General features: G+C 37.8%; 1 protein-coding gene, 1 long non-coding RNA gene and 1 pseudogene across 2 annotated transcripts; 1 reads left to right on the top strand and 2 right to left on the bottom strand.

Moving 5' to 3' along the window:
* Positions 1-2,864: 2,864 nt before the first annotated feature.
* On the bottom strand, positions 2,865-5,035 carry LOC148721997 (tachykinin-like peptides receptor 86C). The gene is made up of 2 exons (XM_088736412.1): positions 4,836-5,035; positions 2,865-4,671 (listed from the first exon to the last, which is right to left on the bottom strand). Exons 1-2 carry the CDS (start codon positions 4,914-4,916, stop codon positions 3,778-3,780), a joined length of 975 nt encoding a protein of 324 aa, XP_088592538.1. The 5' UTR covers positions 4,917-5,035; the 3' UTR covers positions 2,865-3,777.
* Positions 5,036-10,206: 5,171 nt separating this feature from the next.
* Positions 10,207-11,416, bottom strand: LOC111319878 (uncharacterized). Its single transcript, XR_015992836.1, has 2 exons — positions 10,975-11,416; positions 10,207-10,679 (listed from the first exon to the last, which is right to left on the bottom strand). It is a non-coding gene; the product is annotated as an uncharacterized LOC111319878 (long non-coding RNA).
* Positions 11,417-21,533: 10,117 nt separating this feature from the next.
* On the top strand, positions 21,534-24,909 carry LOC148721996 (neuropeptide FF receptor 1-like; annotated as a pseudogene).
* The last annotated feature ends 2,206 nt before the right edge of the window (positions 24,910-27,115 follow it).

Genomic DNA, 27,115 nt, shown 5'->3' with positions numbered 1-27,115 from the left:
CACTGGTAGTGGTAAAGTTGTGCCTCAAGGCTGATAACTTTCTTTTGCAGAGGACTGCCTTTAAGGCCGTGAGGATGCGAAAATCCACCCTGAATTTCCTTACTTTTCTTTGTAGTAAATTAGATATGAATAGAAATATAAAATTGAAAGCGGTGTATGACATGTTTCATATGTTTTGTGCGACTCTCATCGGTACGGAATTATCTGAAGCTTGAATAATCAGTTCACGGACTTCTGTTTTCTTAGAAACCATTACACGTTCACTTTGGGATTCCTCGCTTGGTTGACTAAAAAAAAAACATACCGCCGTGAACAGACTAAGGAACGACACATTCAAAATCTATTTCAAAGAAACGTCCCTTGTTGTCTCCTCTCATATTATGAAATAGAGCGAAGTTTCAAGAAACAACTGAAGTCTCTTAACAGTTATTTTACGTCATCTATTACAATGCGAGCCCTCTGTTACCTTTGTCTCTTTCTTGCCACTTCCCAGCTTTCGCCACCGAATGCTTCTCAGTTGGCCTTTAAAGCCTCACACTTCACTGAAATGTGATGGCAAAGTTAAGAGAGCAAAGTGATATCTTCATATTTGAGAGTTTTGATTGAAGGTCTCATTTAAAACGAGAGCATGTATGACATGCGACTCTTTAATTGTTGGTGAGATGTCTTACCCTTTCCACTATAAAACTGCGTCGGTACAAAATTTGAATCAAATCATTTTTCTAACAGTTAAAGATCATACAAAGCTGCAACATTTGTGTAAACATTTTATGGGTGTATGGTATTTGAAATTCAGTGTTGCAGCAACGCAGAATATGCCAGCTATTAACTATCTCACGTTACCTAGAAAGATGCCGTTGGAGAAAACTGGACAAGTTTGGCAATACTCTTTATCGTCTTCTTTCTGAGCGTTTAAAAGGGTCCGACATTTCACTGTACACTGTTGAAGTTTCTTCTTGAAAATCTAAAGTACACTTGTCATCAAAGCTGTATCGCGCTTAAACGGCTGACTTTTCCTGCAGATAAGTAATTGTTCAAAGCAAGCCTGATGGCGGACAAATAGATTGCTAATGGATTTCATCATGGAAAGAAGAATTTGAATAATTCATGTTTCGGCGTAACAATCTATTGATGGACATCTGCTGGGTTTAAGCCAACGAAAATAACGGCGTAAAAAATACAAGGAAATATATGCAAAGGCACCTGTCAGCTAAAAAGGAATAAATTTTATCTTTCTTTTTCCACGGTATATTTGCTTCTGCTCCCCAGTCGCTAATAAAATGCAGACATGTTATTCACCAACCGGGAGGTCCGTATTAGGAAAAACTGTGCCCGAGGTCTTGGATACCGCCGTACGCCGAGTGTGGTACTCAAGACAGAGAGCACAGTTTTTTCCCAATACGGACCGACCTTGGCTGGTAAATAACATTTTTGTTTTTTTATAACACTTAACAATATGCTTGCCGAAAGAACCCAAAAAGATTTAGGGCTACAATTACGAGTTTGATTATGAAACTATCCTCCATAAAGTTATATTTTTTTCTCCGCGAGTAGATAGGTTAAAGAAAACAGATGTTATCAAAATTAAATAGAAAGGCTTTACCGAAACATTTTTATTAACATAATGGTAAAGGTGACTCACAAGGCTTCCAAGTAAATTTTTAAACATTTTTCATTAAAAGTATCTGTCACGATCTGACGCCTGTCAATTGGAAAGGGAAAAATAAGTGCATGATTGTTTTTGAAGGTTTACGGTCACTTCTCCACCACAACAAACTCGCCACCACTCGAAGTCACATCGCCACCGTTGGCGATTTAACTTAAACGTTAAGTGTAGTCTCTCGTGTGGCACTTACATCAAATGAAAGCTAATATGTAGTAGTAAACCGCGAAAAGGGAAAGGGACTCAGAAGTTAGGGGTAGTGTCTCAATAATGGAACGTTAAACGAAATAAAACATGCTGATGTCACGAAGATTATGATCAGTTTGCGAACAGCAAAACCAGAGTCAAGTATTTGCCGAGTGATTTTCACTGAGTGATTTCTGCCGATATGAATAATGTTGTATGAAATTTACACCATATAAGTGCTAAGAAGTAGAAGTATAATGCGAAATTAACAGCGCTTACAAATACAGCGAAGTTTACTCAAACAGACTTTGAGGTCCTTTGTTTTTTGCTTGTAAACCCTTTGTAATTGTAGCTCTAAATCGTTTTGGGTTCTCTCGGCAAGCATATTGTTAAGTGTTATAAAAGCGCAAAGAATATCGAGGTGAGCTGTAACACGAGTCTCGTTCTTATGAACGCAATTAGCAAATAAATCTAATGAATCATACGAAAGGTTACATCTTGAAGTTTATTTATCTTTTAGCTTTTATGATTCAAAATTAATAGTACGTGCAAACACGGCAAAATTTGGCAGAAAGCGACTTGGCCTCCTCTAGGAGTCCCTTTGTGCTTGAAACAAAGAGTTAACCAAACAAAGAAAGGACGTCATTGAAGACGATTATCCTTTGTAATATTAAATAAGGACCGTAAAGGCCTGTGAAACGTTGTCAAATGACAGGTTAATTGTTCAAGAGCTTGGTAAACATTCTCGAAGTTTGCATAAATTGAAATTTTCAATGAGATCACTGACTTTTTTTGTGATTGAAATGTGCTCAAAACCTCAATATAACAGTGATCTGCTGAAAACCATTAAGAATTTGAAGAGATGAAAAATCGTGGTCCTCTCGATGGTTCATTCAAGATCTGCACTTCTTTCTAAGGAATTTTTAATTTACTCAACCGCTTAAGGTAGTTCCTTGTCACATTATCCAATGTAGATAACATGGGGAAACTTTGCTGAAACTTTGCTTACTTGGGGAGTACAGTATTGCATATTTGCTCTTCTATTTATTCACAAACGCTAGAAGAGGTAAACCACTAACTGTTTCAATTTGACAGCACTTGCATCTCCAACGGCACAGATATTTTTAAACAATTAGCTACAGTACTTACATTTCCTGAGCAAAATTACTCTAAGACAACAATACAAAAAAGCTCACATTTTTCTCTGAAAAATTTATCAATAATGGTTTCTAAACTATACTTTTGTCTGCCTGAGCTACATTATACAAATTCAAAGTGATACAATTAGTACCGAGACCAAATAATATATGGGTCTTCAAGGACTTCATAGGTTTTTTTTAGAAACATTAATTGGTCAATTTATTTGTCTAAGAACAAATAGTTTCTGAGTCTGATATCTCAGCCGTGAATTGATTGTATCGTGGTAGCTGTTTAACCGTCTTAAAAATTCTTTATTGGCTATATGCAACAGATAGATAACGTCTTCCATATACCTCTTTCAAACTGGCGGTTTAATTGTGCTCTGGTTAACAATACTTTGTTTTAATTTTTGCCATGAAAATATTGACATGCTATATGTGGTTTCTAAGAAACATTAATGAGTGTCCGGATGATGATAAGAACAACGACACGCAAAACACACTAGTTGAGCGTGATCCTCTAACGTCCTACAAAGTAAGTATAGCCTTTCGTATATACCATGATTATTTCCATGCAAAGCTTTTTCCCTGAATTGGCTTATCATGTATGAACCATTTTTTCATTTGTTGAATAATACTAACACTACTGAGAACAGATTGGCAATGATAAAATTTCTAAAATATCAAGCTTTAATGGTTTTGGTAGGTTTTAATCGTCTTGTCTAACCAATAGCCAGAAAAGATTGAATACGATCGGATTTTATCGTCTTGTCTAACTAAAGAAAAATTTCAAAACGTACAGCTCTGAGACCGTGCGCGCTGTTGAGCGTGAAGAGGGATGACAGTTGCACTACACTGACGTACAGTCTTTGGTATGCGAGTTAGAAAAATTGGTGGTTCTGTCCCAAAGCTTCTTCTCATAGGAAAGCGATTTCGGCAGAAAAGACATCTGAGAATTCCTCTGAATTCATCGTTGAATCTTTGGTTTAAACCAATAAACAGACAAGGATTTATGGCACTATTGGCATGTGATATGAAAAATAAACCGGAAGTAAGGCGTTCAACCTTGAGCAAAGCTTTAAAAGTGTGAGTAAAATAGTAAATCAATATATGTAGAATGTGAGCTGGCAACCAACACAGTGCAAACGTCACCGACACGATAATGATCATGCGCAGTACCTTGCGCTTTGACAGTTCATTCCGATGTCTCTGATGAGCTGTTGGCTCCCCTGGGATCTGGTGTGACCAAAGATGTCGACCAATAAGAACATGAACCCATGCGATGACAATAAGAGGAACCAAATATAGTATCAAGAACATGATCATGTAATAGGCTTTGGCGATGGAAAGCTGGACACTTCCGTCTAGGGAAAAGAAATTCCAAACCAATCTACATTCCCAGTGAAAACCATCAGCACTCTTTACAACATCCAGGAGCAAGAGATACGGCAAAAAACACAAGGAAGACGAGATCCATATCACAGAGGTGACTAGTTTTGTGTTTCGAATGAAACAAATGTCTCGAAGTGGATGCAAAACGGCGAAGTAACGATCCACTGTAATAAAGACAAGTGTTATGATACTCGTAGCAATGGACTGGCTCCCCAAGAAGTTAACAAACTTACACGTGACTTTTCCTACTGCCCCTGGGATCCAGGACAAGCCAGTATAGAAGAATTTTACCTAGGAGGACAGGGAAGTACATAAAATAGGTTTTTTTAATAACAACCGGAGCTCACAGCGTGAGAATACATGATGTGTTAAATTCCTGGGAGTGATTGAGCGCGATTTTCGTAACGAAACTAAACGAGGAGGTAACATTTGAAAATTGGCCAACTGTTACTCACCTCAACCGGCATGAGGAAAAGAGAAAGCAGGAGATCTGCAAATGCCATATTTAGGACTAAGAAATTGAAGTTAGTCCTCATCCTTTTACGAGAAACCACAATGTAAATGATACAGATGTTACCAAAGAAGCTGAGGACGAATATAACCACATATGCTAAAGTTAGCCATACGGTACTCCTGACAGGAAAGTAACGGTTAACAACCGATGAATTCGAGTTTGCCACATCTAAGAAAAAAATGTGGAGTAAATCAGCTTCGATCTCTATAACTTTCTTACAATAATTTTTTAAAAACCTAACTTAGCATAGCCAAGCCTGGATAACTTTTGTCACGGCTGTACAGCGAATCCCTCGTGTCTGATGTTGTCGAGTTTCCCAATAACGTGAGGAGAGAGAGGCATTTTTGATAAATAACTTTGGTCGAGTAAGGCGCTTCATATAACTTGCGCTTGCTTATCTGCTTGAATGGCCTACTAACACCATGCGATTTGCACCTGACGCCTTTCCCCACGTATCGCAAAAATCACTTCGCTTCTGTTGACTTTGTCTCTTGCAGAGGCTGCTATGGTTACATTACGAACCTTTATTCACCTAAAATGGCCAAAACAAATATCTTCAAGATAATAGCAAATAAAAACGTACCTGCAATAGATGAATTATCTGTCACCATCATGCCACTTATTGCCACCGAGTGATAAAAAAATTTTAACCGTCTTTTTACTGTGGTTTAAACCTGAAACAAAGCCGAGAATGTTACAAATTAATTTTCCACAAATTAAATTTTCACGAAAAATTAATGGTACAAAATAAGGCGTATTTCCTACACCTTAAAATCAACGGTATGCACCAATTATGTGAATACTATGAATTGTTTGCAGCTGTTGTTTTGATTTATCCTTTCAGCCTTTACATCATCGCATACAACTACAGAATGAAGACATTAATGCTATTTACTTTAAGAACCGATGATTATTTATCGCCGGAGCGGTGGGGTAGGTTTGGAGGATTTTAGTGGTGTCACGAGAGAACTTATTTGATACCCCTTAGGTTCTGTATTATTCCTAAGATCCCCCACTAAATTGGCAGTCAATTTTCTATAGTCCTCTTTTGTACTCTGTTGGCTAGAACTGATACTGCTCCGTTACCTTTGCATAAGGGTCTTCATGGGGAATAGCTTTGACAGTTAAAAATTCAGGGCCTTTACCGTTTGACTTTTATTAGAGAGAAATATGTCAATCATTAAACAATTAAGGATGAACGTTACATTGGTATCTTGGGCACTTCGACGATTCTAGCCTGTTCCAGTTGTCATATAGTAAGACGGAGCGAAATAGTGAGCGGTGCGATGGTAACAGAGGAGAGAAAAAGCGAGAGAGGCTTGGGTCGAGTAGGAAAACCTTTCTGCGAAATAAAAATAAGCAGTGAAGACTGTATATGACGGCTGCTGCCTCCTATCTCATATTTATGAGTACCCTGTTCCACAAGAAAAAGATGATTCAAGAATATTTAACAATTATTCGCCGAAGGTGAGGTGAACATTGTCCAATAATCTCCGAGACGAAGTCGATTGGATTATTCGACAATATTCACCGAACCAGAGGCGAATAATTGTTTTAGTATAACTTCAGAGCTGAACAACAGAGAAATTTCTAAAATCATAACATTTTAGTAACATTTAGTAACATTTTATTTTAACATTTTATATAAATCGCGTGGAGCGATTTATATAGCGTCATATAAGGAACCGCTCGACCAATCAGATCGCAGGAAACTCTTTGCTCAGCTCTGAAATTATACTAAAGTGACTTATTGACACTCAACCAATAATTGCATTGTAGAAAATAATCATATTTCTGATAAGTAATGATTATGACAGAGTAATAGAAATGATAAGTTACATGGGCTAGCTCAAGAACCTCACTGTTCCTATATCGGTCTTTCCTCTCAGCTCCAATAATGATAAATCTAGGCTTTAATTTAATTTTGCTTACTAAATGTAAATTATTTTCTTATTTTAATTGTTTTACAATTTCGATTTTGTGAGACGTTTGTTAAAACTACAGAGATGGTCTGTAACGAAACGTCACCTTGAGTGCAGCTAGTGTCAATAAAGTATCCAAAGAAGACGAAAAAGATGGCAGTGCAAGCGCCGCTAGTAGTGGTTGAGGAGTTGTTAACTTTCGCTTGCAGCGGATACCCTTGAGCGCCAGTGAGAACGCGAAAATTCACTCTGGATTGGCTTACTTTTCTTTGTAGTCAATTAGATATAACAGAAATATAGAATTGAAAGCGATGTATATTGCACGTCGCTGGGTTTAGAAATATGTTTCATAGTTTTGTGCGACTCTCATGGGTACGAATTTATCTGAAGCTCGCATCTGATCAGTTTACGACTTTTGTTTTCTTGGAGACCATTACACGCTACCTTCGGGATTCCTCGCTTCGTTGACCTACAAAAAAAGAACACAGTCGTGGACAGACTAAGGAATGACAATTGAAATGTATTTCAAAGAAACGTCCCCTGTTGTCGCCTCTCGTATTATGATATAGAGGGAAGTTTCAAGAAACAACAGAAGTCTCTAAACAGTTACTTTACGTCGTCTGTTACGATGCGAGCCCCCTGTTAACTTTCTCTTTCAATTGCCATATCCCAGCTTTCGCCTCCGAATGCTTCTCAAATTGATTTTAAACTTCACATTTCACTGAACTGCGATGGCAAAGTTAAGGGAGCAAAGTGATGTGTTCATATGCGAGAGTTTGATTGAAGGTCTCCACTAAAACGAGAGCATGGTAGGTATATCGTGCGACTCTTTAATTGTTGGTAAGATGTCTTACCCTTTCCACAATAAAACTACGTCGGTAGAAAATTTGAATAAAATCATTTTCTTACATTTCAAGAAAAAACAAAGCTACAACTTTTGCGCACACATCTTGTTGGTGTGCAATATTTAGAATTCAGTGTTAAAGAAGTGCAAGACATGCCAGCTATTAACAACTAAACGTTACCTGGAAATATGCAGTTAGCGAAAACTGTACGCGGCTGGCAACACTTTTTACCGTCTTCTTTCTTTGCGTTCAAAAGTGTTCCACATTTTAGGTACACTGCCGAAGGTTTCGTTTTGAAAAGTCTAAAGTACACTTGACGTTAAAGCTGTTTCCCGCAAGAATGGTTGACTTTTCCTGCAGATAATTAATGGTGAAAAGTAATCCTGATAGCAGACATACAATTTACTCATGTGTGCTATAGTTGACAGAATAGTTTTAATAATTCACTTTTCGACATCTCCAATCTATTGATAGACAGCTGCTTGGAATTAAGTTAACAAGAATAAAGAGCAAAGAAAAATACAGCAACATATATTCAAGGCACCTGTCAGCAAAAAAGGAAGAAATTTTATCTGCCTTTTTTCCACGGTTTATTTGCTTCTGCTCGTTAGTAATATATTGATAGATGTGACATATATGTAAATAAGTAAAAGGACATGGACAAAAAAGCAAACAGGAGACGACATTTATGTCAGTACTGTCGTCAAAGGTATTATTAGGTTATATATAAGCTTCTAGGTGAGACTGTTGTAGATAGGTTAAGTTGTAGGAATAAAATATAAATACGTATTTTAGTATTATTCAATAAACAGTGGCGTTACCCTCTGTCGATGTGGTTCATTGCCTCTCCCCTGGATAAATTTAGTCTCTTGCATGCGTATTTGAAATTTGCATACTGCATGTTAGTCTTCCTCGCAGCCGTTTTTAGTCTCGTCACGCAACGCTTCTCCCCACAAACGGCTGCTCACATTCGAACAACATTCCTTTTCCCAATAACGTGAGGGGAGAGAGGCATTTTTGATTAATAACTTTGCTCGAGTAGGGCACTTGCTTATCTGCATGAGTGGTCTACCAATACCATGCGATTTGTACCTGTCGCCTTTCCCCACGTATCACAAAAATCACTTCGCTTCTGTTGATTTTGTCTCTTGCAGAGGCCGCCATGGTTAAATTACGAATTCTTATTCAGCTAGAATGTGCCAAAACAAATATCTTCACGATAATAGCAAATAAAAACGTACCTGCAATAGATGAATTATCTGCCACCATTACGCTACTCATCGCCAGTCAGTGATAAAAAATTTTAACCATCTTTTTACTGTGGTTTAAGCCGGAAACAAAGCCGAGAATGTTACAAATTGATTTTCAACAAATTAAATTTTCACCAAAAATTAATGGTACAAAGTAAGGCGTATTTCCAATTTTTTTTCGATTTTGGCGGTTGACGGTTAAAATTCAGGGCCTTTACAGTTTAACGTTTATTAGGGAGAAATATGTCAATCAGTAAACAATTAATGATGAACGTTACATCGATATCTCGAGCACTTCGACGATTCTGGCCTGTTCCAGTTGTCATTTAGTAAAACGGAGAGAAATAGTAAGCGGTGCGATAGTAACAGAGGAAAGAAAAAGCGAGAGAGGCTTGAGTCGAGTCCGGAAACCTTTCTGCGAAATGAAAATAAGCTTATAGCGACTGCTGCCCCATATCACATACTTATAAGTACCCTGTTCCACAAGAAAAAGATAATTTAAGAATATAGTGACTTATGGACACTCAACCAATAATTGCATGGTAGAAAATTATCATATTGATGATAAGGATAGTAAAGATAATAATAATTATTATGACAAGAAATGATGAGTTATAGGGGCTTTAATTTTAATTTTGCTCGCTAAATGTAAATTATTTTCCTGTTTCAATTTAGTTTCCAATTTCATTTTTGTGAGACTTAGTTCACACAACAAGGATTTCTATGTTAAAGGATATTCCGTCACTCCGCCATTCCACTTTTCCATCATTCTCTTGAATAACTGAAGGTATCGTATTTCGCAGCCTCCTCGCTTCGCAAATTTAGCGGCCCTTTTTGGCAAAAGTCGTTGATTCAAACAATTAATGCTCTATTTTCAAGGATAAAAAATTCTTCAAAGCTTCTATGATATGCAGATCATATCTATTGAGATATGTCTGCAAGGAAAAGTTTTGCTTTGAATTATGTGTCGGTGGATGCCACTGTGAAATGAGTTTGAGATGTTTATCGTCTCCTGTTGTGTCAAGGCAAGAACCGAGAAGATTGTATCTTCGAATCTACATCCTCTTACGGGGAAACTGCTCGCTCGAGGCGAAATATTGTCACAACTACAGAGATGGTCTGTAAGAAAACGTCACCCTGAATGCAACTAGTGTCGATCATCGACACTAGTTGATAAAACTCAAAAGAAGATGAAAAAGATGGCAGTGCAAGCGCCACTGGTAGTGGTAGGGAAGTTGTTAACTTTCCCTCCAGCGGATGCGGCCCTTTAGCGCTAGTGAGAATGCAAAAATTCATCTGGATTGGCTTACTTTTATTTGTAGTTAATTATATTTAACAGAAATATAGAATTGAAAGCGATGTATTGCATGTTGCTTGGTTTAGAAATATGTTTCATAGTTTTATGCAACTCTCATGGGTACGAATTTATCTGAAGCTCGAATCTGATCAGTTCGCGGCTTTTGTTTTCTTAGAGACCACTACACGCTCCATTTGGGCTTCCTTGCTTCGTTGACCTACAAAAAAATATAGTCGTGGACAGACTAAGGAATGACACAATCAAAATCTATTTGAAAGAAACGTCCCTATTGTCGCCTCTCATATTATGATGTGGAGCAAAGTTTCGAGAAACAACTGAAGTCTCTAAACATACTTTACGTCATCTTTTACGTAGGGAGCCCTCTGTTAACTTTCTCTCTCACTTGTTACATCCCAGTTTTCGCCTCCGAATGGTTCTCAGATTGCTTTTAAAGCCTCAAACTTCGCTGAACTGTGATGGCAAAGTTAAGAGATGAAAGTGATATCTTCATATATGAGAGTTTGATTGAAAGTGTCTACTAATACGAGAGGATGGTATGTATAACGTGCAACTTTTCAATTGTTGGCAAGATGTCTTACAGTTTCCATAATAAAACTGCGTCGGTAGAAAATTTGAATCAAATCATTTTCTTACATTTCAAGAACAAACAAAGCTACAACTTTTGCTTACACATTTTACAGGCGTTTAGTATTTAGAATTCAGTATTGAAGCAAGATATGCCACCTATTAACAATTTTTACGTTACCTGGAAAGATGCTGTTGGCGAAAACTTTACGAGATTGGCAGTACTCTTTATCGTCTTCTTTGCGTTTAAAAGCTAGGGTTCGAAATTTCATGTACACTGCTGAAGTTTCGTTTTGAAAAGTCTAAAGTACACTTGACGTTAAAGCTGCTTCCCGCATGAATGGTTGACTTTTCCTGCAGATTATTAATGGTGTAAAGTAATCCTGATAGCGGACATACAGTTAGCTCATGGGTTCTAGAGTTGACAGAAGAGTTTGAATCATTCACTTTTCGACATCTCCAATCTATTGATAGACATCTGCTAATTGGAATTAAGTTAACAAGAATAAAGAGTAAAGAAAAGTACAGGAACATATATTCAAAGGCACCTGTCAGCTAAAAATGAAGAAATTTTATCTGTCTTTTTTCCATGGTTTATTTGCTTCTGTTCGTTAGTAATATATTGATAGATGTGACATATATGTAAATAAGCAAAAGGAAATGGACAAAAGAGCAAACCAGAGACGACATTTATGTCAGTACTGTCGGTAAAGGTTTTCTTAGGTTATATATAGTTTGAGGTTCGGTTAGGAAAGTATAAGCCTCTAGCTGCGAGTGTTGTAGACAGGTTAAGTTGTAGGAATAAAACGTAAATAGGTATTGTAGTATTATTCAGTTAATAGTAGTGTTACCCTCTGTCGATGTGGTTCACTACCTCTCCCCTGGATAAATTGGATCTCCGGCATGCGTATTTGAAATTTGCATACTGCATGTCGACACTTTTCCCACAGCCAAAAAAGACAAACGACTTCCTTTAACAATAAAAGTTCTAATAACGCGAATAACAACTTAAGACCAAGTTATAACTTCGACTTCATAACAAGATTTGTTCTATATGCGGCGCTTGATGTTAACACGTAACGTAACCATTCATTGTTTTCTAAATCGCGTGAAAAAACTTCGGGCGAACAAACTTTTGGTCCGCGCGAAATGACTTTTGGTATGGGCGAAGCAACTTTTTTCTAGGCGATAGGACTTTGAGATTAAGCGAAACGCACTTCGAGTAAAACGACCGGTTTCCTTTGAAGAGGAGATGTGGCCAAAAATCATTTTCAAAATATGGTGGCAACAGCCAAAAAATCGATTCGGCTCATATTCTCAAGTTAGGTAGGCCTTGCGGTGAAACAAAGCACTGCATACTTCGTTTGGCTGAATGTCGATTTATTTTCGAGAAAATCGACAAAAGCTGAATTTCGTCCAAAGGCCGCTTTTGAAGCTCAAAATTTCAGACGAATCTCGGAGCGTCGCGCCACGAATTGAAAACACTTGGACCGATAAAAGCTACCAAATCTTGAAAAACAGCATCAATACATAATTTGACAGCGATTTCAGCAATTCTTGATCATTTATTTTATAGTTAATCGAGGGCACAACGTAATTGAATTTATCCGACCTTCTTCTAACAAGATTAAAAATACGTCAAAAGCAACCTGTTATTTAACTATGTGCTACACTAAATAATCGACTGAAAATCTGGCTTTTGGAAGGTGAAGTGGGGTTCTTTTTTATCTCCAAATGATTTTTTGGGGAATGATTCAGTGCGATTTAATCAAATTTTAAAGTTGGATAAAATGAGCTCATTTGACGATGCCTTCAGTTATTCGAAAATGTACACATTCACACGCAAACTCGATTGTTTCGCATTTTACATCCTATCTACAGCTTATTTAATATAGTATCATCTTTCCGTCCATATTGCTGTATCACAAAAGGGGATTGCAGTCCTGAAATTGTTGCATTGCTTCCATAATAGCGTTATAACTTGGCAGGATAGTCAACACCTGATAATAATTGTTTACAAAGCGTATCTAAGGGTTTCTCTTTTCCATTTCGTTGAAAAGGAGGCTGTAATTACTTCACGTAAGAGATCTTTGTTTAGATATAAGTCTTTAGCTAAACCTCGAGCCAAATGTTGGCGAAATGTTGCTAGTCCATAAACGTGTTTCTCGTTTGCGGAATAACGCTAATTCATTCAAAATTAGGGTCCACAGAAATCGACAACTCCGCAAAAATAGAACTTTGGACTGTGATGCTCGTGGCTACAGGAACTAAGGTCGAGTGTTACATAGAGGAAACAGGAGCAAACAATTATTTAACTCCGATACTTATTGAGTTCATATTTTTATTTTGTAAATTATTGTTTAGGTTGATAAAGCTCATTTTAGGACAAAAAGAACGGAAGATAAACCTAGTTCGGTGATTAAAACCTCTGCTTGCTACAATACTACTGTATTTTACTGAGGTTTCAACTTCCCTGCACTCTTACTAAAATTTTCTTCTGTTGACGGCATGTAATATTCAAAATGAGTTACAGTCAAACCTACCAAATGAAATTCAGAGGGGTGTTTTTATCGTTAATCGCTGAAACCACTTTGAGTATCTATAGAAACACTTGGTGCTTACTTTATGTAAGAAGGAACCGGTCGAGATGACAATTGCCTCGAGTAGAGGTAAGGATTTTAAATAATTCACGATTATTTTTTAAGACGCTGAACGATTGAAACGATTTGTTTCCTCTTCCTTACTATTTTAATCTCTATTGATTGTTTGATTAATTACAGAAATTATCTTGAAACTGGCATTTTCACTAATAAAATGAATTGCAGAGAAACTAAAAGATGTGGACTCTGCAATAGCATTGCGTGTCGTTATCCTCATAAGGATATCTGCTGGTCGTTCAAAACTATAGTAAGAGTACACTGTGACTTCGACAGACGATCCAGAAAACGGGAAACAGTAATTATACCTCTTCTTGCCTGTTCAAGGCGGATTGAGAGCAATTCCGCTAGTCTCGGTTTTTCCGGGCCAAAAGACGAAGTTGACCTAGTTCTTAGCCGAGCAGCTATATTCTCTCCTCTGCTGGTCCATGACAATTTGTCCCTCGCTTAGTGTAAAGCTTGGTTTGGGGTGAACGAGAAGCTCTAGTTCGAGGCGCAGAGTTCAATTCCTTCTGATACATCAAACCATGCTCAATAACATATCGCCATATGATGCATTGATTGGCTTTGGACTTCTATAAGAAATAGTCATTCACTTCTTAAATTTATTATCTTGGAAGGAAAGATTTGAGGAGATAGGCACAACATGGGTTTGTTTACTTTCTTTTTTCTGGTTAAATCTAGATGTCAATCTTTTCCCGATGGGCGTGAACATTCTGGTCTGACCAGACAACAGGTTTATGTTAAACTTTTCATTACGCATCAGCCACGCTCTAGAATATTTCGCCATATAATGCATTGATGGCTTTGGATCCTACCATATTTGAGGGGGATAGATCACAACTTGGCTACCTTCCTGGGCAAGAATACTAAATAACTAACTAGTTGCGTTGACTTTTCAAAACCACTGTTTCCAAAATGCAAGTATTTGATGTAGGTATACCGACTTGCACTCGAGTCTGCTGTGTCAGCTGGTGCAATGATTACTCGAAGCGTTTCTTGAGTTCCGAGATACGCAGAAATGGTTTTATTTCCAGATGACCTTTTTTCGGACCGCTGCCGGTAAAAGGTGGGTGTGAATAATGTGAACGTGCTACCTGGGTCGTAGTCGTACTACCGGCATGACGGTAACTTAACAAGGCGCAGTAGCCTCTGGAGAAGAAGTAGTATAAATATAAAGCTGTTGAACGTTGGCTTTTACAAACATTTCAGCGAAAGTTGAGGTTTTCCAGGTTTGACCCTTATAAAACTTCCTTTGATTAAACAAATATTCAAACACTACACTTTTCTTTGTCGCACATCTGCAGTGATGTATGATGGGCTATGCCCTTTACAGATCTTTCGCTCTTTTTGTGTCCTAGAATGAGCTTTATCCCCCGAAGTACCATGAAACATTCAATTATGATACATTAAATTATGATCGGAGTTAGATAACTGTTTGCTCCTCTTTCGTATATGTAACACACGACCTTAGTTCCTGTAGCCATGTGCTTCATAGTCCAATGTTTTATTTTTCCGATTCATTTCAGTAGACCTCATTTTGAAATAATTAGCGTTATTCTGCACGCGAGAAACATGTTTCTGAACTAGCAACATTCCGCTTACATTTGGTTCACGGTTCGGTTGTAGACTTATAATTAAACAAAGACCTCTTACGCGAAGTATTTCAACGAAATGGGAATAGAGAAACCCCGAGATACGCTTTGTAAACAATCCTAATTATCAGGATGTGTTGACTATCCTTCCAAGTTTTATTGCTATTGAGGGAGCAATGCAACAATTTTAGGACTACAATCCCCTTTTGTGATACAGCAATATGGACGGTAAGATGATATTATGTCAAATAAGCTGTAGATTGGATGTAAAATGCGAAACAATTGAGTGTGTGTGTGAATGTGAACAATTTCGAACAACTGACGGCACCATCAAATCAGCTCATTTTATCCAACTTTAAAATTTGATTAAATCGCACTGAATCATTTCCCCATAAAATGCTTTGGTGAACGCAAAGAACGACACTTTGCCTTCCAAAAGCCCGATTTTCAGTCGATTATTTTGTATAGCACATAGTTAAATAACGGGTTACTTTTGACTTATTTTTAATCTTGTTAGAAGAAGGTCGGTTAAATTCAATTAGATTGTGTAAATAAACGATCAAGAATTGATGAAATCGATGTCAAATTATGTATTGATGCTGTTTTTCAAGATTTGGTAGTTTTTATTGATCCAAGTGTTTTCAATTCGTGGCGCGACGCTCCGAGATTTGTCTGAAATTTTGAGCTTCAAAAGCGGCATTTGGTCGAAATTCTGTTATTATCGATTTTCTCGAAAATAAATCGATATTCAGCCAAACGAAGTATGCCTACCTAACTTGAGAATATGAGCCGAATCGATTTTTTGGCTGTTGCCACCAAATGTTTGACCGTTGGTAACATTCGCTCCTAAAGTTACTTTAGAAATGGCATCTCAGACCCTTTTATTTTGCAACAAAACCACACGTAGCCCTTCTGGGAAAGAAGGGTTGATTATCAGACTTTTTAATTGGGACTATCCATTTCACTCTTCGGTTTAAGTCTAACTTTATCTTTCAACACTCGCGTATCATTGAATCGTTTTAGCCGAAAAAATTTAGCCAGCAAAAATACAGCTTTAACAATGAATCATGAAGCATCCATTTTGTGATGAAACAAAAGCAAAAACTGTTCAATTTTCAATCAGCCTCGTTTTCATACTTGAAAATGATTTGCATATTGTAATTTCAACAAAGGAGATACCAGAATTAGCCTTGACCACGAAAAGAGTGATCGCCATAGATTGTCTGGATTGCTCTCATTAATCCCGCGCATGAAAAATACAGAATTACGGCTACGTTCGTAATTCTTGGACAATTTCGGCGATAGAAACTCAAAAAGCGGCAGAGGATAGTCAAAACAAAGAAAACAAAAACTCTCGTGAGATTGTTATGCTACAAACACAGTTGGCTTTCTTTCCCAGCTCTCGAAGTAAACAAGTCATTCTTAATTCTTAAGAAAGCGAAATCTCTTTGCAATATAATAAATCCTATATTAACCAAGCTTGTTCGGTCAAGATGACTGGATATTAGCCTAGTTCTTTTTTAGCATTTTTATGGACCTCGACTTCGTCTCGGTCCATAAAAATGCAAAAAAAGAACTCGACCAATATCCAGCCATCTTGACCTCACGCTTAGTTTAAAACGCATATGTATTCCCAATGTCTATATTAAAACTGGGCTTTACATGTCCGTACATGTGTACAGACTGGGACACAACATGCATTCTTTTTAAACACTCCTCTCTTTCAGTGCGACTTAATTAGCTCTGAGTTTGGGAATGGAGAGATGGGAGTGAAAAATTTCCATGTTGAGAAGTCGATTTCAAAATGGCGGTCTAAACTTTATTCGACAAAGCAGGGGTAGGACACTATTATAATGTAACTGATAACAAATTAATAATAAAAAAAAATTAAAAAATTGATTCTGCAATGATTGAAAGGAAATGAAATCTCGAGGCCATCTAGGCCATTAAATGAAAGATAGAGAAAGTCGGACAAATTTTTCCAACAGCCTCTATACACACTTTAGTAAAATTTCAGAGCTGAGCAAAGAGTTTCCAGCAATCTGATTGGTCGAGCGGTTCCTTATATGACGCTATATAAACCGCTCCGCGCGGTTTATATAAAATGTTAAAATAAAATGTTAATAAATGTTACTAAACTGTTATGGTTTTAGAAATTTCTCTGTTGCTCAGCTCTGAAATTATACTAAAACAATTATTCGCCCCGGGTTCGGTGAATATTAATGTCGAATAATCCCCTCGACTTCGTCTCGGGGATTATTCGACGATATTCACCTCGCCTTCGGTGAATAATTGTTGAATATAAATGGATTTAAAACAGAAAGATGTTTTTTAAAAAGCTAATATATCTCGGTTGGCACTGACATTGCGTTTACTTTGTCTTTCAAAAGCTTCTACAATCCAACTTCCACAATTTGCATTGTGAAGAGGAAAGATATTCAGTTGACAATTGCAAGTGCAGCGGATACACTTTTCCGACTTTCATTTCAGGTTAGACTACAAGCTTTACCGCCTGTCTGGCCAAATACGTCGAGCGTGTCAAAAAAATGTCAGTGAAAAATAAATTGATGTTAGTGCGCCGCAGGAATGGGGCTTCTGCGGTACATCGGCGTCACTTCAAGTTCTCCATGGCGCGATAAGAGAAATTCTTTTTTTTTTCGCTGATTGTTTTTTTTTTTTTTTTTTTTTGACTCGCGCGACGGACCTCTCCGAAAAGGAGAGACTGTTCGTACTCTAATTTCAGACTGATATCGACCTTAGATAAACCTCTCAGACAAAAACAAAAAACAAACAAACTCGTGTAGAAGGGTTGCAGCACTATGGCTATGAAACTCCTAATCCAACGATTAAATAACTGAGGTGCTCTTACACAGAACAATGATAGTACCTTATAGCTATTGTTCTCGCTTTATTTTCATGAAAAATTTGTTCAGCCCATCCAAAGTAATGGTTTCTAATATTTAAGTCCTTTTAACTATTTTACACGGCCAAGCATGTCACATCTATCAACATGTTGTCGTCGAACAGAAGCCAATATGCCGAGGGAAAAAAGAAAGATAGAATTTCTTCTCTCTTAAAACAGATGCCTTTGAATATTTCTTCCTATACTCTTTTTACCAAGTTATTCTTGTTGGGTTAATTCCAAGCAGATGTCTATCAATAGATTGAGGATGCCGAGACGTAAATTATTCAAACTCTTCGGCCTACTATTAATTTATAAGCAATTTGTATGTCTGCCATTAGGATTGCTTTTCACAATCTGCAGGAAAAGGCAAAAATTCAAGCGGGATACAGCGTTTACACCAAGAGTGCAGAACGTTAGGCTTTTAAAAAGCAACTTCAACCATGTAGATGAATGTCGAAAGCCTTTAAATGTAAAGAAAGAAGCCGGCAAAGATCTTGATACTTTCAAATTCCTGCAGTTTTTCCGACAGCATCTTTCAAGGTAACGTAAGATCATTAAAAACTGCAATACATGTCTTGTTCTGCTTCAATAATGAATTCCTTTTTCTTCTTTAAACACATATAAATTTTTTACGCAAATGTTGTAGCTTTGAATGACCTTAAAATATAGCAAGAATTATTCCTATTTTTTAGTGACGGAATACTTATACTATTGTGGAAAGGGTAAGACATCTCTAAAAAATACGGAGTACATTTTTTGTATAAGTACTAGGCTCTCGTTTTAGTATACGCTTTCAATTGAAGGTATCACTTCACTCTCTTTTATTGAAGGGCGAGGTTTTATGAGCATCTGAGAAGCACTCGGAGGCGATAACTGGTAGGCAACAATTGGGAGAGAAAGTTAATAAAGTGCCATCATTATAAAAGACGAAGTAAACTGCTAAGAGAGTTGCGTTGTGTCTAGCTACTTTCATTCATATCATAAAATGAGTGGCGATAACAAGGAACGTTTCTTTCAAACAGATCTTGATCGCGTCATTCTTTATTCTGTCCAAGGCTATATGTTTTTTAGTCGATTAAGCGAGGAAACGCAAAGTGAACGCGCGATTAAGGTTATCGTGCACCTTCAGGGGTGTCTCGCGTGCAAGCGATGTAGCGCGTCCGGTTTAAACTGTAGATATCTAAACCCCTATATCATATTAAAGCTTATTGGACTGGCTATCAGACTATACCAAAAATGTTTAAAAAAAAATTAATTGTCAAATTTTTCACGGCTTCTAAATACGAGCGCCCGAATCACCTTTTAAGAGCTACAAGTCAAAGGGATTTGTTCGATTGCTCTCAAATTTTGACAGTAGCTAGTTTATAAACAACAAAAACGTGTCTCCGAATTTTTTATATCTAAATACTTTTTTTCAAGAGCGATTTTTCTACGATCAGTCCACATTTTTTTAGTCCTATTTCAAAAATGTTCTGTAAATTTTCACTGAAATTGAATATGGCAAGTCGCAGACACGTTTTTCTTAGCGCTTTGGCCCCGGAAACGGAGGAACACATCAATAAGCGAAAAACAAAATTCGCTTTAACATGTAACGTTCAAAAGGTGATTCGGGCGCTCGCATTTAGAAGTCGTGAAAAATTCGACAATTAATTTTTTTTCAAAATTTTTGGTATAGCCTAATAGCCAGTCCTGTAAGCTTTAATTTGATATGGGGAGTTTACAAATCTACAGTTTAAACCGGACGCGCTTGCACGCGAGACACTCCTGAAGGTGCTCGGTAACCTTAACGGAGGTCCGTGAACTGAACAGTCGAACGTCTTCATCATACCCTTTGTGAGTGGCACAAAACACAAAACATGTTTCTTAGCCCATACACCGCTTTCAATTATATTTTTTCTTTTTAGCTGATTAACTACAAAGAAAAGTAAGCCAATCCAGAGAGAATTCTCAGTATTCTCGGTTGCGCTAAAAATCATCATTCTCTGCAAGCAAGTGGCGCTTACACTGCCAGTATTTTCGATTTTCTTTTAGCCGTTGTCGACACTGGCTGCACTCTTGGTGACGTTCTGTTTTAAAGATCTTTACACTTGTGACAATATTTTGCCTCAAGCGAGCAGTTAACGTTTTCCCCGCAAGAAGAGTAGGACATCTGTAACAGAAAGGGAGACAACGTGACTTCCCCGGCCACAATCGTAAATCGTTCCAGATTCCGCAACAAATTTTACGCGTGCACTTTAGATTATATTCTATTTTTTCAGCTTTTCTTTCCTTTATGTGCAGCATTTTCATCATTGCAGAAACTGTTTATATCTATCCTGATTTGCAGAAACCCTTTCTTTAATTTGTAGCACTTAAAAAAAACTTCACCAAGTTTCTTAATCATGCAACACACTTCATTCGTTTGTAGAAAGTTACTGAAAATAGCAGCAACTTATAAGTTTGCAGCTTTCAGATAAGTTCACTTTTTTGCACTTAGCATGAAAATTTTTAAACTGAGAATAATTTCCATACTGATCAGAACGTAACTCTCTAACTGAGTACAATTTGCATGCTATTTAGAACGTACTTCTCTAATCCAAACGTATTTTGTTTTTGACTTGGTACAATGTGCATACCAGTTACAATGCATTTTTTCTTAATTGCAATGTATATAACTTCGAATAAAATGCAAATCGTGAGTTTCGGATATATTAGTGTCGTAGGAGGGGAAATTTCAAAAGGTACTTTGTCCACTTTGGCGCTGCATGGCCGGGCATGTGGGAGGGTCACAATGGGGTAATTGCTTTTGCGGCTAACGTTTACAAATTTTTCCGAGTTTTGATTGACGGTCAATCTTTTCCCACGAGGTCAAATAACATTTTTCCATGGTAAAGTTTATGTCTAACGGTTAAAATTTGTCAATTCTTACGCCTTACGACTAAATTATTTTTGGTTGTTTTGTAGCTTGCTGTTAGCCACATTGAGTCCCTTGAATGGCCACAGCATAATTTAAAAACTAATTAATTTACATTTAGCCTTTTTCCTTTTCGCTTTTAGTTTCTTCCGCAGTAAGGGATTAGTCATGATCATGATTTGTGCCGGGAAAGGTGGAGGATTTCTTGGGGGGGGGAGGGGATCACATGGTTTTCAAGGAGATCGGAGGGGTGATCAGTTGTCGCCAACTGAATATAATATAATGGGGGGGACTATAAGAAATTGACTTCCAATATAGGAAGGATCATAAAAACATTGCAGAGCCTCAGAGGGGATCAGAAAAATTTATCGTGACTCGACCAAAATCCTCCAGCCCACCCCTCCCCCTCAGGTTGAAACCATCGGTTTGGTTATTCAAGATCAAAGTGTCACAAGCCACCTCAATGAAATTTCAGAGGAAACTGCCCAGGACAAATTCTTACAGTCAGTAATCTACTACATCACTGAAAACTGGTCCATCAGTAAAAGACGTCTTCCAATAGACGTTCTTCCATTCTAGAGTTGCAAAGATCAACTATCATTCAATGACGGCATCATCTACACAGGTGATCGCATTGTAGTTCCAGCTACACTAAGACAAAGCCTAACTGAAAAGTTACATCAAGCTCACATGGGTGTCGAGTCAACTTTAACACGTGCTCGTACATCTCTTTGGTGGCCTGGTATGAACTCTCAACTGAAACAGTTCGTATCTTCATGTCAAGTTTGTCAATCCTTCCAAAGAAAGAACCCAAAAGAAAGTCTGATGAGTCATTCTACTCCTGACAGACCTTGGTCCCAGCTCGCAGCCGACCTTTTTGAGTTTAAAGGGGAACATTATCTGGTATTGGTCGACTACTACAGCGACTGGATCGAATTTGATAAGATGGGAGACCAAACTGCAACTGAAACCATTGCCTTGCTACTCAAACACTTCTCACGATGGGGACTTCCCGACGAGATTGTCACTGACTGTGGAAGGAATTTCGATTGTAAGGAATTTTCGCAGAGGAAGCAGATAAAACACACGAAATCCTCACCTCACCATCATCAGAGTAATGGCAAAGCAGAATCAGCTGTGAAGATCGTCAAATCTATCTTGAGGAAGACTGAAAACTCTGCTTGAAATCCTTACGAAGCCCTACTCGATGAACATAATACACCTACAGTTGATATGACGACATCACCTGCTCAAGGATTTCTACACCGAAGACTGAAATCTTACATTCCTATGAAAGCCACTCTGCTTAAATCAGAAATTACTGAAACGGTCCTGGAGGAAAAAGCTAAGAAAACAGCCAAGTCTCAAATGATTACAATCGAACTGCCAAAGATCTGAGTGTTTTAAAACCTGGTGATACAGTAAATATCAAGCCTGAAGGACTAACCAAAGGACAAAAATGGAGAAAAGGACTTATTGTTCAGAATAATCCATTTCGTTCATACAACTCCTCAGAAGAAACCGCGTACACCTAAAGCCCGCAGGAAAACCGCCGAATACAGAGAAGACACAATCTGCCCCAAATCCAAAAGCGAAGACCAAAGTCCGTGCCTCGGAAACCAAAAATTCTAGTTCAAATACTGTATCTAGTTCTACAAAACTTAAATCCGAGCCCACTAAGCCTGTTAAGTCCGTCAAGAAGATGGAACTAGTTGTTGCAAAACGGACACGTTCAGGACGTTTAGTTAAAATACCAGCAAGATCACTGAGTGGTATGAGAGGTTTGGTTCTATGATGGCGGCAAACAATTCTTCCATTGCATGTACGTTTTCATCAACCTCTTTTCAAGGCCCTCTCTCCAGCTTCCTTCCTTGAGAGAATAAGAAAGAGGACGTTGGGGACGTTTTCCGTTTGCATACAAGTCTTAAAATATTTGTTTTGGCACGTTTTGGATGAACAAGAATTCGTGTTGTTACCTTTTCGTGAGACGATCTTAGCATTAATTGACAGAAGTAAGGTAATTATTGCAAAACCCTCCGGTACAAATCGTGTGGTGTCGTTAAACTACTCAGCTGCGCAGGCGTGAGTTACATAAAGAACCCTAAGCGAGCCTCTCTGAAACTGGAATACTAGATATTATTGAGGTTTGTAACATGACATCTGCACGCAAGCAACGATGATGACGTAATCACGTCTTTAAAAACGGGTTGAGGGGAGCAGGCATGTATTTTAAATCAGTTCAGTCAAGACAAGGTGCTAATCGAGAACTTAGGGTGTAAAAATTTCCCGAAAAAATAAAATTCGTTTCCGTGCTTGTAGACGACGTCGTCGTTTAAGGTTAGCTAGGCTAAGTTAGGTTCACACTGTTTGTTACATAAGTATCTTAGAAATCTCGAAATCGAAGCTGATTTATTCTCCATTTTCTTTTTTTAGGTGTGGCAATCTTTGAATTTATCAGTTGTTAACCGTTACTTTCCTGTCAGTAGTATCGTATGGCTAACTTTAGCATATGTAGTTTTATTATCTAACTACACTTCGTAGAGTACAAATAACGCCATAGACGAGTACAAATATCACGCGGTATTTGTACTCTAGAGTGCCGGTTCAACAAATTTTCTCGCATCGCGCAAGCAAAGAATTGGATTGTAATTACGAAAAAAACAAATGGCGGACAATTTGAATCATATTTCCGACAACAAAGAGTCAGAATGGCTGGCAAATATAGATCCAAGTTTATAAGATGAATCAAAGGAAGAAAAACAGCTAGACGACCATGAAATTTCTTCACTTATTGAAGGAAATAGAAACAGCAACACGATAACTCGCCAATTCCGTTCCGCTTCGCATACTTCTCTCACGCACTACCCGTAAATAGATATCCGCAAAATTCGCCCGCAATGAAATAACAGTTTGGCGTGTTGGATAATAAATAACTTATTAGACGTTTTGTTGTGTAGTATCGCTGAGTATTTTTACTCGTTATTTTTATTTTGACTCGCCCTACGGGCTCGTCAAAATACGGCACAACTCGTAGAAATACTCAGCGATACTACACAACAAAACTTTTAATAAGATATATATATATTCGTCCTCAGCTTCTTTGGTAACATCTGTATCATTTACATCGTGGTTTCTCGTAAAATAATGAGGACTAACTTCAATTTCCTAATTTTAAATATGGCAGTTGCTGATCTCCTTGTTTCTCTCTTCATTATGCCTTTTATGGTGAGTAATAGTTAACCGATTATTAAATGCTACTTAATCGTTGTTTCACGTTATGCTAAACGCTCTCACTCGCTCTCAGCATTTTAACACATCTTGTATTCCTACGCTATGAGGTCGAGTTGTTGTTGGAAAACCTCTCTTTTGTACTTCCCTGTCTTTGTAGGTGAAATATTTGTAAACTGGCTTGTTATGGATCCCAGGGACAGTGGGAAAAGTGACGTGCAAATTCGTTAACTTCATGGGGGGGCTTATCAATTGCTGCCAGCATCATAACACTTGTCTTCATTACAGTGGATCGTTACTTTGCCATTCTTCGTCCATTTCGGAATGTTCGTTTCATTCGAAACACAAAACTAGTCACCTCTATGATATGGATCTTATCTTCTCTGTATTTTATTGCCGTATATCTTGGTCTTTGATGTTGTAATGCCGTGCTAATAGCTTCTACTGCGTGATAGTTTGGAATTCCTTTTCCTCAGACGGAAGTGTCCAGCTTTCCATCGCCAGAGCCTCTTACATGACCATCTTCTTGTTTCTATATTTGGTTCCTCTTGTTGTCATCGCATTGGTTCATGTTCTTATTAGTCGACATCTTTAGTCACACCAGATCTCAGGGGAGCCAACCATCATGGTGGCGGTGACGTTTGCGCTGTGTTGGTTACCAGCTCACATTCTACATCTATTGATTTACTATTTTACTAAAACTTATATAACTTTGCATTAAGTTGAACCCCTGGTATCCGGCTTATTTTTCATATCAGACGCCAACAGTGCCATAAATACTTGTCTGTTTATTGGTTTAAACCAAAGGTTCAACAATGTAGTGAGGGAAATTCTCTGATGTCTTTTCTGCCGAAATCGAATCCCTACTGAAAGAAACATCCGCACAGAACCACGTGTTGTCCTAAGTCGCAAACGAAAGACTGTACGTCAACATGGTACCAGTGTTATTCCCCTTCACGTTCAACAGCGTCCACGGTTTCAGAGCTGCCCTTTTTGGATCTTTTTTTGCGTGGGACTAAGCGATAAGAACCTGCGAAAACCTTTATTCATAATTCAGTTTTCTTCTATTTCTGCAGACAGCAGCTTAATCCTTGATGTTCCTTTAAACTCTATGGTGAACAAGTTCGGCTCAGTCAAAGGGTTCGAGAACGTAAGTGCAGAGGATTTTGAGTTTTAGGAGTACACTTATTCCCTTTTTGGTAGGGCGTGATCATCATCGGTAGCATAGGCAGAAAGTACACATTATCATCATCAGTCTATTGTAATATACTCTGTTGTACATAGCTTTCACCCGTCAACCACATCACGGGAAATTAGAAACTATAGCATCGGAATAGCATTTGATATTGACCAAAATAACAATTGCCTTAAAAACAGTTCTTCATTTATATATTATTTCTAAAACGTGTCCTTCGCATTCATTAGCTAAACAAAAACAATAACACGTTATGCCAAATAATTACTTAGAGGCTGCAATTTCAGGTAGTTTTTTCGGTTTTCGTAACAGAATATTAAGATGGTTCTCTTTAAGATGAGCTATCATTCCTTGTCAACTTTCTTCTTCAAAGGCATCCCAACAACTTTATTATTGTAGAAATTAATGGTCCCCAGACTAGGGAGTGGTTTAGTTCTGTCTGTGAAGGGTGCAGAAATTGGACAAAAATTAAAAGAACAGATAACACACTGTAAGGGACTCTGCAAACTCGTGGATTTAGAATTAATTACGAGCGGAAAATAAACTATTCTCTTGTACTTTTTCCGCTGTAGTTGAAGGTTAGAAAGTTAAAAGTAAATTTGCAAAGGAAAAGGAAAAGGTTTTTGAATTGAAAATAGATAAATCGATAATTCCAAAGTTATTATATCTAATAGCACTCAAAGTAAGATTTGAGAATGTTTTTGGTCCTTAATTGTGAAAATAACGATTTTTATCGGGATCTTCCTTAATGCTTAGCTGTCAAGAGTATATTATCAGATCCCAGCCCGTTTTATCACGGCAGTCAAACGTCTACGCATTTGCAAACGTTGCAGTAATAAGATGGAATACTATCAGGCTGTCGGTACCAAGCTTTCTTGTAAGAATTATGAGAAACTGCGCAGGCTAGTTAATTACGATGTTTTAAACCGTATGGGTTGTGTCGATGAAGCTCAAAACAAAATGATAAATCAACAAGATACCCATAATTAAATTTGCGTGGTGTACGAAGGGTCACAAGTTTTGTTTTCGTCACCTTCGTTTCCTTTTACATGTTTCGTACTTTCCTCAACAAAGGTCGTTTTGTATGTTTCCTTTGATATTTTACGCGGCCGGCCAAAATTTATTTGTGCATGCCCGACCTTTGAAAGCTGTCTTCCACATTTTACTCTATCTATCTATGACAGGAAATTGCTAATTTTTAAACCTGTAAAGAAGGATCGGGTGCATTTTCGACAGTGATGAGTTAATGCTTCACATTAAAGTCACGTGATCAAAAGACTGGGCACGCAAGGAAATTGACACAACACATAATAACAGGGTTGAGGTAAAGGTCTTCAAGGAAATCGTTTTTTCGGACAGTCACTGGTGATTTATTGCCAGAGGGGTAGGGGTTTGCAGAATTTGGGGGATCACGGGGATTTCTGAGGAACAGAGGGTATTTCAGTCGTCGATAACAAGATTTAAGGGGAGGCTAAAGTAGAATACCTACCAATGAAACAGGATAATAAGAGCACTGCAGAGCCTTAGAGGAGGATGAAGTAAATTTACTGTGACACCACCAAAATCGTTTGTCCCAAACTTCTGGAATATATATCATACTATGTAGATATCGTGGGGACTCCTTAAACTTTTTACCGACACAACACAGCTCAAGAGAAGGGATTTGTGTTCGGAGGGAACATATTAAGAATTTTCGGATTTTCGGCGTTTTACAGGAAATATTTTTTGCATTACTTTACTTGAAAAGAGAAGCAAAAAAAATTAGACTTCAGTCGTCAATGGTAAGTTTTGTTTATGCTGACATTCACCAGCAACAGGTCACGGGGAAACATTGTTGAAACTTAACTTA

Source organism: Stylophora pistillata, chromosome 10 (assembly GCF_964205215.1).
Source record: "Stylophora pistillata chromosome 10, jaStyPist1.2, whole genome shotgun sequence".
NCBI lineage: Eukaryota > Metazoa > Cnidaria > Anthozoa > Scleractinia > Pocilloporidae > Stylophora > Stylophora pistillata.
The sequence above is the reverse complement of the archived record's forward strand: the minus strand, read 5'-3'. Positions and strand labels throughout refer to the sequence as shown.

What these genes read in the sequence shown, in the direction of transcription:
- LOC148721997 (XM_088736412.1), bottom strand. Translation starts at nt 4,916, where the DNA reads ATGAGGACTAACTTCAATTTCTTAGTCCTAAATATGGCATTTGCAGAT. An exon ending in TTTTCCTCATGCCGGTTGAG is followed by an intron (nt 4,672 to 4,835) that starts GTGAGTAACAGT and finishes CTGTCCTCCTAG; the next exon opens with GTAAAATTCTTCTATACTGG.